The sequence below is a fragment of the Lucilia sericata genome, unplaced genomic scaffold, assembly GCF_015586225.1.
Source record: "Lucilia sericata isolate MDLA Ls3-8-SP2 unplaced genomic scaffold, ASM1558622v1 Contig000100F_arrow, whole genome shotgun sequence".
In the NCBI taxonomy this organism is placed as follows: domain Eukaryota; kingdom Metazoa; phylum Arthropoda; class Insecta; order Diptera; family Calliphoridae; genus Lucilia; species Lucilia sericata.
Window position 1 is genome coordinate 564,684 of NW_023994132.1, and position 16,026 is coordinate 580,709.

A 16,026-nucleotide genomic window follows, 5' to 3' on the forward strand; every position below is an offset into this window, starting at 1 on the left:
ATTTAGTTTTAATAGTTACTCCTTAGTGTCTCAATTCTTTTCTTTCTTACACTCCCTTCCAAGTAGCTCCCTTTCTTTATAAATAATTATGTTTGTATAATTTATCTTGAAATCATAAAAAAACTAAAATTCCCACACTCACAATTTATATTTGTTTTTGACAAATTAACAAATTTATGAGAGAGCGGCAAAACTGTGTGTATAATTAAAATAAATTTTGAATTAATTTTCATTTATTTGGTTTTTATTACTGTGTAGTACTGCTATAGTTTATTTTGTACATTTTATTTAAATGATTTATTATATAGACTGGAAATAGTGACAAATTCAAACATAAAATGTGACAAAATATTGACACTTAGATCTTGAAACACTTGAGTTGAAAATTTAACACATTTTGAAAAATGTTTAAAGCTAATTACGAAATAGTTATAGATTAGCTGAGTTCAAACCCGAGTTCACAACCAAGTGACTATGTAGTTCTCTGTTATTTACCTTTTTTCCTGGAAGTGTCATTTTAAGACTATAGACTAGACTATAGAGTAGACTATAGACTAGACTATAGACTAGACTATAGACTTGACTAGACTATAGACTAGATTAGACTATAGACTTGACTAGACTATCGACTAGACTACAGACTAGACTATAGACTAGACTATAGACTAGACTGTAGACTAGACTATAGACTAGACTATAGACTAGACTATAGACTAGACTATAGACTAGACTATAGACTAGACTATAGACTAGACTATAGACTAGACTATAGACTAGACTATAGACTAGACTATAGACTAGACTATAGACTAGACTATAGACTAGACTATAGACTAGACTATAGACTAGACTATAGACTAGACTATAGACTAGACTATAGACTAGACTATAGACTAGACTATAGACTAATAGACTAGACTATAGACTAGACTATAGACTAGACTATAGACTAGACTATAGACTAGACTATAGACTAGACTATAGACTAGACTATAGACTAGACTATAGACTAGACTATAGACTAGACTATAGACTAGACTATAGACTAGACTATAGACTAGACTACTATAGACTAGACTATAGACTAGACTATAGACTAGACTATAGACTAGACTATAGACTAGACTATAGACTAGACTATAGACTAGACTATAGACTAGACTATAGACTAGACTATAGACTAGACTATAGACTAGACTATAGACTAGACTATAGACTAGACTATAGACTAGACATAGACTAGACTATAGACTAGACTATAGACTAGACTATAGACTAGACTATAGACTAGACTATAGACTAGACTATAGACTAGACTATAGACTAGACTATAGGACTAGGACTATAGACTAGACTATAGACTAGACTATAGACTAGACTATAGACTAGACTAGACTAGACTATAGACTAGACTATAGACTAGACTATAGACTAGACTATAGACTAGACTATAGACTAGACTATAGACTAGACTATAGACAGACTATAGCTAGACTATAGACTAGACTATAGACTAGACTATAGACTAGACTATAGACTAGACTATAGACTAGACTATAGACTAGACTATAGACTAGACTATAGACTAGACTATAGACTAGACTATAGACTAGACTATAGACTAGACTATAGACTAGACTATAGACTAGACTATAGACTAGACTATAGACTAGACTATAGACTAGACTATAGACTAGACTATAGACTAGACTATAGACTAGACTATAGACTAGACTATAGACTAGACTATAGACTAGACTATAGACTAGACTATAGACTAGACTATAGACTAGACTATAGACTAGACTATAGACTAGACTATAGACTAGACTATAGACTAGACTATAGACTAGACTATAGACTAGACTATAGACTAGACTATAGACTAGACTATAGACTAGGACTATAGACTAGACTATAGACTAGACTATAGACTAGACTATAGACTAGACTATAGACTAGACTATAGACTAGACTATAGACTAGACTATAGACTAGACTATAGACTAGACTATAGACTAGACTATAGACTAGACTATAGACTAGACTATAGACTAGACTATAGACTTGACTATAGACTATACTATAGACTAGACTACAGACTTGACTAGACTATAGACTTGACTAGACTATAGACTTGACTAGACTATAGACTTGACTAGACTATATACTTGACTAGACTATAGACTAGACTTTGACTAAACTATAGACTAGACTATAGACTAGACTAAAGACTAGACTATAGATTAGACTATATATTAGACTATTGACTAGACAATAGGTCTATAAGCTTAAAATATCGCGACCGAATTTAAATACCTTAACATTTTGATAAAATATTTCACATTTTTTAAACTTCTTCTCGTTTATATTATTATTTTCAATTTATGGAAAGATCCATACGTTATGTGCCAACAGAGTTGACCCTTTTTTTGTGAGTGAGTAAATACGCAAATGATCGTCATTTTTTGTATTTAGCTGTGGAACAAAAAGAGACTGCAATATTTATCGCGTGTCATAGAGAAATTTACATTTATTTAATGTTTATTTTTTCATATTTTTTTGCGATACTGAAGTTTTGAATAAGTACTTCAGAGATGGTAAACTAATAGTACTTTTAAATAGTACTAATCATAAATATAAAAAGTACTTAGAGACAAATTAAAAGAAAATTAACATTGAAACACTGTTTCAGATAGAAAGAAATTCACCTGATGTGCGCTCCTTTACATGAAAATTTTTATTGGAAAAAAGCGTTATATAGTGCTCTATTATTGTTTGATGTTCACAAGCTCAGTTTTTTGGATGTAGTGATGAGCGAAATACTTAATATGTAAAATGGAATCGTACCTAATATATTTCCTTTTAATTTTGATGAAAGCCGTAATGTTCATTCTGAGAACGATTCCCGTCTTCCTCTTATTAGTATCATCCCATAGATTTCGGTGGTTAACTTCCTAAGTTCTCTTTTCTTTGCCAATTGCATTCATTGCGATTATTCCCGCAATATTTCTTATAGGATCGGAGCTGAAACAAACGAACTTTACTTTATATAAAAGTACTAATCGAAAAATATATCAAAAGGTACTCACTACAGTAACTGCAAACTCTAAAAGTACTAAATAATGTACATCTTAACTCATATTTGACGCTTTTAATTAATGTTTTCATTTTTACAAAAGTACTTATAATAATGGGAGACAGACAAAGTGCATGCAAATTCTACGAAACTTAAAATATTAATAAAAGGGGGAATAGACAAGATACTTTTAAATATTTTTTTCTTTTTAGGATAAAAAATTCACATAAAAAATATTTTTGCAAAAGTTTACGCGCCTTGAGAACACAAAAATTAAATCAGCATAATAAGAATAATGGAGCATTTATAATTAACCCTTTTTATGCGATAAAACAGCGCAAGACCTGAAATACTAACAACAACGAACCAGCACTTGTTATGATTAAATACATAAAATTACAATATTTAGATCTTCTATTTTTTTAATCGTTATAGTTGTTTATTTGTTACTAAATAAAGCGAAAAAATAATAAATTTGCATAATTTTTCATTTCTTATTAAAAAAAAAATAAAATAAAAAAAAGAGGCGTGTGAGTGTGAAATTATACAATAAAAGCTCAGGCAACAGGTTGCACTAAAGTTGTAGTGCAACCTATAGACAACTTATGACAGCAGAAAGGCGTTCAAAGCAATAGAGGGGCGGTTGAGAGATAACGAGCAATTATTTGAATATTAAAAGACTATCATTTTCATATAATAAATTTATATTTCCGCTTTGCTTAAAAGAAGTTGTATGTGTAGCTGCCACAAAAGTATAAACTTTATATTAAAATGTTTTTTCTTTATGAACAAAATGTAAAGATCAAGATTTTTCTAAAACTGCTTTTGTTAAAGTTTTATATGCTTTTCATAATACCACCTACTGTTTATGACACTTATCACTAGCTGTGCTAGCAACTTGCAACATAAATATGAGCCATATAAAAACTTAACCAAAGAAATTATTTTCGTTTTGGCTAAAATTACACTTTTATGACTGCAACTGAAAAAAAGACAAGAAAAAAGAAATAATTCTAATTAATTCATTATGCTGATGACTTGACTGACTTTTTTTTGGATTTTGAATGTTGATAATGAATGAAATGAATGAACAAAACAATGCAGCAATAAATGTTGTTATTGTTGTTTTGCTACATTATGCAATACAGTGGAGATTGTGTGTCTAAATGTTGCATACAATTCAGTACTGCAACTCATATGCATGTTTTAAAATATTGTACTTGTATGTGTGTGTGTGTGTGTGTTTGTATAGTAAATGCAACATGTATTTATCGCCCTCTAGACTGGAAAAAGTTTGCATGTCACCATTATTTCTTTCAGTCTTCTTTTTCTGATTTTTGTGTGTGCAGTTTTAGTTTATTTTAGTATTTGTTGCCAAAAGGAAGAAATGGAATTAATAATAAAATGTATACAAGAATTTATATTTTTATCTTTCAAACAGTAGAGACAAAGTAAATCGAAAAAGTTTTAGTCATTAGATGGCATAATATGTTTACGAAGCTTTTAAGTTCCAAAGTTGTCAAAATTAGTTTTACAAATAAGTGCCTTGGGCTGTAGTATTTATTAGAGAATTTTATTCTGTTACTACTAAATATAAATAACCGCTATTTCTTTGCCCCTAACTGTTAGTCATAAAACATCAAGTTGATTTTATCTTTTACATACTTATTACCCTAAACAAAATCTTAAGTTTAAAATAAAATTCCTATAGATATAAAAACAAATCTACGAGAAAATGTTTTCCAACAACTTTGTAAAGGAAAGACTCTCTTTGTGGCACGTAGAATGTGCCCCATTCTTTGCGACTAAAATCTACTTATGCATATTCATTATTCAACTTGTTCTTTCAACTTCAATGAAGTTTTTGTTACCATTGTTTTTGAGTTGCATTTATACCACATGATCAATTTATATTTTATGACTTTTTCATTGCAACTGTTTTTTTTTTTTTTTGTAATACACAAAATTTTCTTATTGTTTGAAAAGAAAAAAATTTTAACGGATTTCAAATTTAATTCATATTGAAATGTACAATGTACATAAATTAATATAATAGCGTAATTTTTCTTTAATTACAAATGCCATAAGTTTTCAAATCAGAAATGTATCTTTTAAATTCGCACAATGGTGCCAAATATCAGTCAGTTTCCAAAGACAATTGTGCGAAGTTTAACAATGTATAAATTAACAAAGTTGTAGAGAAATTAAAGAAACATAAATAAAAATATTTCTTTTAAATGCACATCTATAAAACCACAAAATTTATAGAAGAATGAAAAAGATTTTATTTGAAGCTCCACAAGTTTATTTGTTTTATTGTGGGAAGACAAGATTTTTTATTTGTTAATAAAGATTTTTATGTCTTAGACATACAAAAACAGAAGCAGAAGATCATAAAAGTTTTAATTCAATTGTAACATGAACTTGTAAAAGAAGGTTTTTAGTGTTTCAGGCGCCATTGTGCATTGCTTTTTTTTTATCAAGCTCCGAAATTATTCAAGATATTTAACCACTCGCGATCTTTTCGTCTTTTTTGACTACCGGCAAGTTTCTTGTAACAGTTTTGATCAAAGAGAGGGACTTGGAAAGTTCATTTAAAACATTAATGGCCAAAAGTTATCTAATAACATTAAATACTCACGATTCTGAACCTCCATCTAAGTAAAACTGATAAGTCAATTTCGATCAATGTTACAGTTCCTATAAAAATATCTCTCAATCCGTTAATGTTGGTCGAATATGTATTAAAATTATTCTAAAATTAATTTAAAAATCCGTTAAAATTGCCTAAAATATGTAATACCTTTATACTAAAGTTTTTTTACGCTTTTTTTAAATTATTCAGGTCATTACAAAATTAATTTTAATATATTCAAATAAAATGATGACTTTAGGTCAAATTCAAGAAAAAAACCTAAACCTCTTCCTTTACATGTCATTACTACAACTACAACGGACATTAAATACTATTTCCGATAACTATTAAAATCATAACAACCCAAATACCCCAAAAGACAAATATATGTACATACATCCACACATTTATTCATTCATTCTTTTATTCCGATACTACACCGGCATGATGATCCAAATTATAACACACACTCAAATTATCTTAAACCAAAAAAAAAAAAAAAAAAAGAAAAAAAAAACATAAAACCGAAATAAATAAAAACGGAATGATGAATTTCATTCATAAAAAAATTGAGATGAAAAAATTTAATAAATAACAACATGCAAAACACAAATTAATTCATAAGAAATCCAACTAACAACTGAATGAACGGAATTAAATTGAATAAATAAATAAAAACAGAAAAGAAAACAGAAACCAAAAACTGAAATTGTTGGCGGTGCTTGCTGACAGAGTTTTAAACTACAAAAATTAAAATTTATTCAAATAATAATTACTGGCGGTGATTAAAACAAAAAAGCAGTCATATTGGTGTCTGTCAAGCCTGTGGGCTTTTAAGAAAAATTCTAGAATTAAAAAGACTTTAAGTGGAGATTTTTATCGCTTGCTTCTCTTTGTTAAAGATTTACTTAAAGCCAATATAGAAATGTCGACTTAGTTTTATTGGGCCAATTTGATACCATAACGTATTCATCAAAGTTGAAGCACTCTAAAGATATCACTTTCAATCAAACTATGAATGTAAGAGGCATCAATGTTAGATCCGATCAAAGTCTATTATTGGCCTAAAATCGTAATATTCGTTATAACTGCCAAAATTTACGGTTTCTTTATATCCCAACCATTTCTAGTGATTTCTCAATCTTGGTATCTGAATTAACCGTGTCTTAAGCGAAACATCTTGAAAAATCAAATGGATCCAAGTAGATTATGTGTTACTGAAGTCGTGATTTCGAAACGTAGGAGAGTTTGAAATGCTATGTGATCTCGAAGGCTTTTGTAATGTTAATATTCACTTATATTCTGTATTTCGATTACGTTTACGTAACAGAATACGCCAAGATCGAAAAAGGTATTCCAACAAAAAACTGAATCATAAGAAAAAGACGAAGCAATTCCATATCTTTTCAATGCTTTTCGATTATGTGTATTCTGCATTACGATTGTAGCTAATAAAAATGTAGCTAATAAATGCAGAATAAAATTTGGAAAAAGTACAATATCAGTGATCAAAGTATACTCTTAAATGGACTACACCAGGGTTTCCAAATTCCTATAATTAAAAACCTGTTTTGGCCATATTTGAGACGTTATAACTGCGCTAAAACGTCATTGTTTATAAAAATGTTATGTCATCCAGTCAAACCTGTCGACTTTTAAATAAAGGCTTATCCGTTATTATATCTTCTTCCTTCTTCTGAAGCTTGAAACAACTTTTGGAAAAGATATCTGGAAGAAGGAATCAGATGTAACAGAGGTTAAACCTTTACTGTAAAGTCGACATGTTAGACTTTATATGACATAACAGATTTTTACAAACAATGATTTCTTTCCGTTGATTAATCGTCTAAAATATGACCAAAAAACAGAGATTTTTTAAAAGCTAGGACTCGATATTTAGAAAAGCTGAATCTGAATTTGAATCCCAATCCAAAATCATCCGAATAAACCAAGATCTAGACTTATAAACCAAGATGTCTTTGTACATCTATCTATCTATCTATCTATCTATCTATCTATCTATCTATCTATCTATCTATCTATCTATCTATCTATCTATCTATTATCTATCTATCTATCTATCTATCTATCTATCTATCTATCTATCTATCTATCTATCTATCTATCTATCTATCTATCTATCTATCTATCTATCTATCTATCTATCTATCTATCTATCTATCTATCTATCTATCTATCTATCTATCTATCTATCTATCTATCTATCTATCTATCTATCTATCTATCTATCTATCTATCTATCTATCTATCTATCTATCTATCTATCTATCTATCTATCTATCTATCTATCTATCTATCTATCTATCTATCTATCTATCTATCTATATATCTATCTATCTATCTATCTATCTATCTATCTATCTATCTATCTATCTATCTATCTATCTATCTATCTATCTATCTATCTATCTATCTATCTATCTATCTATCTATCTATCTATTCTGCCCAATTTCCCATCCCTGTTTCCAATATTAGCACTTTTTCGTAAAGTATGTTTATAACTTTTTCAAATATTAGCTTATAGTGCATTTCATAATTCTCCTACACCGCTAACAAAAATTAAATAGTTTCAATCATGAAACTAAATTATAAAGAATGACATGGCACATGCAGATGAGTCAAGTTGACTGAAATGACACTTTAACAATACAACCGCAAACAACACTTTGCCCTGAACATGTTTTTTTTTCTCTTCAATTGAAATCAACACTCCCCCTTCTTTCGTTCTATATACACATACTTACTAGTTAATTTACATTTCGGATTTTTTTCTTCTACTCCGAGAACTTCCTTTTATTTCACAGCACAATACCGACTGTCACGACAAAGATCTTACGAAATAAATTGGGAATTTTTTTTTACCCAGAGTTATAAAGTTAGCTAAGAACGGGTGAAGAGTAAAGTGAGGAAAGATCTTATGGTTTTTGTTGTTTTCATTATTATAAATTGTTGTATTCTAATTAGCCAGCCTGCATTGTTGTGTTGTGAATGCACTCAATCATGATATGCAGAATTTGTTGTTGTACTATGTGCATAAATATTTGTTTGAAAGTATTATAACTGGAGATCATTATCTTGGCTTTTGGAGATCAGTAGTTCGTAAAGCCGACTCTTTGTATAATTAAATGCTTTATTAACATTATATTATTGTGGTTTATTTGTTGTATGTATGTTTGTGTGATTGTGATTGAGGTTTTTTATTGTTGTTTGGGGAAGCGGGAGGGCACCAAAGAGTGGGTTGTTGGGGTGTGTTGATTCATAGTGTTGTTGGAAGTGTGTTTGGAAGTCAAGTTTACTACGAAAGCAATTAATTAAATACATAGTATTAATGTAATACTTTATTTTTATTGTGTAATTTGAATCGTTATACATATGGGGTAGTAAATGAAAAATGTAGTTTTTCGAATTAAATTTGAGATTTAAAATGCATTAAATTTGTGTCTTTTGTCACCGGAATTTAATACTATAAATTTAATTTTAAAACATATTGATCTGTCCCAGAAGAATACTTACCTTTTTGTTGCCTTTTATTTAAATGAAAACTTTTCTGTTTTTTCTTTTTGATATTTTTTATATGACAATTTTATTAATTATTTTTGAAATAGTAGTTTTTTTATTTGTGTGTGTTTTTTACCATAAATTACATTTAAAATTAAGATTAGTTGGTTTTAATTCATATTACTTTTTTAAACATACATTTCTTTTTTTAGGGGAAACTTACAGCTAAAAAACATTACAAACATTAAAAATTATTATCACAGTAAATATTTATTGAAATAAATATTAAAAATATTAATTATTAGAAAATTTACTACGATTTTATATTATACACACGTTTTACATTTACATACAGTTTACACTTACAAACATTTATTTTAAAAAAAGAGGAATAAAATGATTTTAGTAAAATTTCAATTCTTTAAGTGAGAGACTAACAAAAATAAGATTTTGTTTTACAATTGTTGAATGAGAAATGAAAAATATTATAAAATTCATATTTGAAGAAAAATCGATAAAATATTCGTAAAATTTAATTTGAGAGGAAAGTATATAAAATTATATAAAAATTTTAATATTATATGTGAATTCAAATATTATTATTCAAAATATTTGAGTTTAATTAAATGTAAAAATAATTCACATTAATTTTTTTTTTTTGGAATTAAAATTTTAGTTAAAGTTATTTTAACTTATATTGGGAAATTTTCAAATCTGTATGAATTAACATTTCTGTAGTAATATTATCTAAAAATATATATTTAGATATAGGAAGATAATATTAGAAGGCAATGTAATCCATATTTTTGAAAACTAAAGTTTGTCGCAAATTTTTAAATATTTCTAAATTATGCTTTGAATCAAATCTCTTTATTAATACATCGTTAAAAAGGTATCGAAAAGTACCCCATTTTTTGGTACATTTTCAGCACGTTTTTAAAAAATTTACTTTTCTTCTTATCTTTAACCGATAACTTTTTAGGTTTTCATTTAGACTAAAGACGTAGTAAATTTTTATAAAAATGTAGATATTTGTAATTTTAAATGTTAAAAATTTCTATAGAAATTTTATCATTATCAGGCCTGTCACAGAATTTCATTCCGATCGCAAGTGGAATTATTTCCGTATTTTTGCTTCTTCTAAAAAAGAAAACGAAAAATTCTTTCGGAATGAAACCACTTTCAGTTTTTGAAGTGGAATTGATATTTGTATGTAATTAACGCTTTTCTTAGTTTTAATAATAAGAACCTTTACTAAAAACATGGTTCTTGTTTTGATTAGCTAAACAAGAACAATTTTAAATGAAATCTATATAATTTTATTCATTTTTTGTCAATTTACGAAATAATTCGGAATTTGGAGAAGCTAAAACAAAAATGATCGGAATAATAATACGGAATTGAAACCATTTCGATCGGAATGTGTGACAGACCTGTATGTTGTATTGATAAAATTTGAAGGAAATTTACATTTAAAAATGGAATGTTCAACAATGTTTTCAATCTGGAAATACTCAAAAAGTGATCAAACAAACTGATCCAATTATCTCGTAAAACACTTAAACCCATTTTCATTTAAAACCCAGATAAAGTGATCTACACAAAAAATGGTGAATTAAATTTCAGAATTATTTGTTTTAATTTTTTCACATATGTTTGTAATTTTAAAAATTTAAAAACATTTTCTCTCCCAAACAATAAATTTTCAAAATTTTCCTTTAAATTAAAAAAATTAAATGACTATTTTACTTTTTTAAAAAAATTTACGAGGATATTTTTAAAAGTAAAAGATATATTACTTAAATAAATTCTTTAAATAATTAAATTCATTTTAATTTTTTTTTTTTTTTAAATGTATTTTTGTAGTTATAATGATATTAAAATTGCTGAACCATAAAACAATTAAGTAGTTTTGTTTTGTTTTTGTATTTCATTAAACTATTTGAAATTAATTTAATTTTTTACTTACATTACAATTCGATTTTAATACTCAAATGTGTGTGTTTATGTGTTTTTTAACTAAAATTTCTAAGACATTTAATTAAAAATTTCAAGTATTATTATAAAATAATGTTCACATTTAAAACTTCCTTCAAAGATTTTAAAATTTTAAAAAAATCTGCAAAGAAAAAGAAATAAATAAAATCTTAATTAGTAAAAAATAAATTAGTATTTCAACGCAAAATTCTTTGTAAAAATATTGTTAATCAACTATTAAACTTACCTTTTCTTTCTTCTAATTCTTTCCTTTAAATACCGCTTAAATTATTTCAAAAAAATTATATTTCTTTCCTGTTTTTGTCATTTGTTGCTTAAAACGATTTTTATATACAAAAAAAATTTAAAATTCGATTGCCTCTTTGCCCGTTATTGTTTTGTTTGGCTTTTACATCATCATATAGGGTGATTCATCACCATTATCGGGACTATCTAGAGAGGGATTAATGCGTTTCTCTTTTTGACGACGGTTACAGAACCATACTCTCACAACTTCTTTTTCCATGCATAAACGATCGGCCAATTGGCTGATTTCTTCACTAGTAGGTTTTTGATTTAACATAAACGATTTCTCCAGAGCTCCTCTTATAGAAGTTTCAATGGAGGTTCTCTTCTTGCGACGTCTACCCATGATTTCGGGTGTGGTAACGGTGGTCTGCAGGGCGGCGGGATCAAAGATACTAAAATTTAGAAAAATATAAATTAACAATTAAAATTTTGTTTAAAAATCAAACTAAAAAAATTTATGTTTTTGAAATAATATAAAGAGTTGGAATAAGATAAATTTACTTACCCTCCCGTGGCTTGTATTGTACGATCCGCATCATCCAACCATTTCTGCAGTAACGGCTTCAACTTGCACATATTCTTAAAGCTTAGATTCAAAGCTTCAAAACGTGATATGGTGGTTTGTGAAAAATCATTGCCATACAATTTACCCATGGCCAGACCCACATCGCCTTGTGTAAAACCCAACTTAATGCGTCTCTGCTTAAAGGTTTTGGCAAATTGTTCCAATTCCTCTAAATCGGTTGTTTCTTCGGGGGAGGGTTCTGGTGCTCTAGGAGCATTAGCTAAATTCTTGGGCATTTGAGGAGTTTGTGGTCCACCACCAGCACTGGGTGTATTAGGTGTTAATAGGCCGCTCACCTTAATGGAACCCGAACTATTGGAGGGAGGTGGTGTCTGATGAGAATTGTGTGACATATGACTGGAGGCATAGATAGAGGGCAGGGGTGAAGTGGCTGGACTGTGCAGAGGACTGCGGTGGTGAGTGGGTGTTGAAGTGTGATGATGCTGATGATGATTTTTCAATTGTAGAGGTTCATGGGATGTAGAGACTGATGCTTCGCTGCGATCTTGTTGTAGTTCCTGTTGTTTTTGTAAAGCTTGCAACTGTTGGGCGGCTTGGGACAAAGCTTGTCTTTGTAGTAGGAATTGCGCAGTAGCCATTTGTGCTGCTACAGTTGGATCATCTGAGGGACCCAAGTTTAAGGAACCGCTGCGTAAAATGTCTAAATAATTTTGAAATTGTTGTTGCAGAGAATGTTGCTGCTGCTGCAAAGCCTGTTGGAATTGTGAAAAGTCGTGTGATGACAAGGGAGTACCCAAAGCTGCTTGAGCCATTAAGGGATTACCCAAACCTAAACCAGCTGCTGCGGCCAGCTGGGCTTGTGGTGAAGCTAAAACAGGAGCTAATACTGGCAGGGGACTGTTGCTTAAAGAGGGTACAGGTAATGTTGCGGACTGTTGTGGCAATTGATGTAACGTTTGCTGTTGCTGACTTGAGGGTGAGCTCGAGCTGGGTTTAACCGATTTCACCGATAATGAGGGAGATTGTGAGGAGTGACGGGAATTTTCACTAGTTAAATTTAAAGCGCCTTCTTCCTCCTCCTGCTCTTCGTCCGCTATTGATTTGTGATGTTTCATTAGTTTGGGCGAATGGGCAGCTTGTGGCGTGGAGGGTGGTGGTGAGGCGTGTGGATAGTGCTGATGCAAAGAATGCAAGGGATTGCTATGTAAAGCTGCTAATTGTCTTCTTTTCAAAGGAGGATGTGTTAGACCCATGGCAGGACTTTCGGGAGAGCGACAGCGATCACTGGAATTGCCAACACTGGAATTATTGTCATCACAATCGGAAGCTACGGAAACAAAATAAAAAGAAAATTAAGTATTAAATATATTGGTATTTAAATTGTTATATTAAAATTTTTTTCTTCTATTTAAATTTGTTAAACATTTATTTTGCATTTAAAAGACACGTGTGTTTTCTTTTCATTTCTCTTCAAAAGTATGTTAATTTTCCATTAATTTCCTTCTTTTCCCCTTCCCCCTGTGTGTCCTGTTCAAAAAGGTAACAAAAACCCGTTTGCATAATATTTTTATTTTATTTTTAAATAAAAAATAGTAAAAAAAAAACATTTCGGTCAATTTCATGGTTTGGTAACTCTTCTTTAACAAAAATATTTACACCCTTTTTGTCCACTTTTCTACTGTTTGATTAAATGGCATTTCCATGTTTTCTTTTCATTTTCCTTACATTTTAGAATTGCAAATTTTAGTTTTTCTTTTCCTTACGCTTCGATTAGTAATTTCACTTGTAGGATTTTTCCTACATTTTGTAGGAATAAATTTAACATACAATTGATTCAGTTTTATTTTGCAAATATTTTTAAATTCCACCCTCGTTTATTTTTAATACAGTCATTTGAAATATTTTTATTTAAAAAAAAATACTTCATAATACTAGAACGAAGCAACCCTTTTGTAAAAAAAAAAAACAAATTTATTCACACATTTAAATGTGTGGAAAAATGTTATAAAAATTTCATATTCATGTTTATTTACTGACTCTGTTGGTTTTTAGACGGTTGGTCGGTCAGGTCACTGCCTGGCTACTTACTCTCTCTTTCCTTTTAACCACATTTTAAATTAACAGTTTTAAACCTTTTTTCCCTTTGCTTTTCCTCCTTCTTTTATTTTGTGCTATTTTGCTGCTTCATAATTGTATGCATCATTGCTTATTTTCAATATATTTTTGCATATGTTGCTCTAGGAATAACGTTTTTGCTTAGTTTTACCATAAAAACATCAATTTTGATGACTTCTTCTACTTCTAAGCAGGGTTATACATATTTTTTGTAAGTGTATGTGTGTGTGTGTGTTTTTGTTGCTGCTACAAATAAAAATCATACGTGTGGTACGTGCAATATTTGTTATTCAGATGATGTGCAAATTTATTTGTGATGCTGCTGCTTTTTTTTTCTTTTAACTTTAAAGGAATATGAGCAGAAAATATACATCTATAAAACAACAACAATTTTGACATAAAATGCATATACAGATGATGGTCAATAAGTATTGAATGTGACTAGCTATACTGCTGTCAGGAGCGTTGCAAAAGAATTTTAGAAAACTCTCTACGTTTTACATTAGTTTAAATTTTTCGTTTTTTTTATTAATGCAGAAAGGAATTCAATAGACGTTCTAGAGTCCCAGAGCAATCTTAGTTGAATTAAAACGCTACTTAAATGTCTCTAAGTAATCAAGAAAGTAGTCAAACGTTTATTTCTAAAGGAATTCTGTTCTTAATGAAATTGTGTCTGTAAACTTCGAAGCAACAACTCTTTGTCCACAGTTTCAACATGTACATATTCAAAAGCAACAAAAAAATTCATATTTAACATTATATGCAACACACCCCTGCCTTTTGTTACTACCACAGCGCTCTTTACTTATTCCCTTATCTACTCCCCTGCCTAGATTCTATAGTAATCAACATCATTGGACATCATAAAAATTGCTACAAAACACAAGGAGAGCATCAGTTGTTTGTTGAATAAATTTTACATTTAACTCATGTGTTGTAAAACCAAATCGAACAAGAATAACCAAAAAACAAGTAAGAAATTATAGTCGGACGAGGACGACCATATAATACCCTACACCAGTTATAATAATAAACAACTAAAGTTTTCATTATAAAGCATTTAAGTTGAGTTATACCTTGCCTCAGATATACTTAAGCCATTTATTGTTGAATAAAATTGTGGATATTTAAGTCATGTTTTGAAGGGAGTTTTGTATAGGGGCTAGGGTCAAATGAGACCATATCATTATAAAATTCATCAGGGGCATTAAGGCTAATATAGAACTTGGTTTTGCAGCTTTTTGTCGAGATACGAGTATATTAAACATAATTATGAGCTTAAGAGCCCCATTCCGGGGGTTTAGTTGTATGGGGACTAGGCGAAATAATAGACCGATCTTAACCATTTTCAATAGACTTCGTCTCTGGAAGATCATGTACCAAATTTCATTGAATTATCTTCAAAGTCTAGTTTGATTACAAGGTTTATATGGACAGACAGACAGAAAGACAGACGGAAAGACATAGCTAAATCGTTTCAGAAAATGATGCTAAGCCGAATGGTATACTTTAAGGTTGATATAGGAACAATATTATTGTACTTTACAAACATTAGCACAAACCCAATATACCCTCGCCGTTAAAGTGGTGTAGGGTATAAATATACGTTTACAAAAAGGGAAAAAAAGTATCAAAAATCTAAGCAGTAGACCTTAAAAGATGAAGGCCAAAAACTTTTGTATATATGGTATAATTTTTGCATAAAATATATGTAAATTTAAGGCTCTTGCCCAATCCAACAAAAAAGGAAAAAATGTACAAAAAATACTCGTATAACAAACCATAAAATCACAGACAAATTTATAACAAAAATAATCGAACATTGAGAAGCAAAAAAAAAAAAGAAGAAAAATCAAAAATGAATT

At 29.5% G+C, this 16,026-nt stretch overlaps 1 protein-coding gene across 3 annotated transcripts in view; it reads right to left on the minus strand.

Annotated features, from left to right (window-relative positions):
* Positions 1 to 9,621: 9,621 nt before the first annotated feature.
* Positions 9,622 to 16,026, minus strand: part of LOC119600015 (protein nubbin) — a 91,737-nt gene continuing 85,332 nt past the window's right edge. The window contains exons 5-7 of one of the 3 annotated variants that reach the window (XM_037950012.1): positions 12,026 to 13,373; positions 11,459 to 11,912; positions 9,622 to 11,353 (exon numbers count right to left, since the gene is read on the minus strand). In XM_037950012.1, coding sequence (XP_037805940.1) covers positions 11,621 to 11,912; positions 12,026 to 13,373 — 1,640 coding nt within the window. In that variant the 3' untranslated portion in view covers positions 9,622 to 11,353; positions 11,459 to 11,620. Of the gene's footprint in view, positions 11,381 to 11,458; positions 11,913 to 12,025; positions 13,374 to 16,026 lie in introns of all 3 variants that reach the window. The other 2 variants (XM_037950013.1, XM_037950014.1) reach the window with 2 other exon arrangements.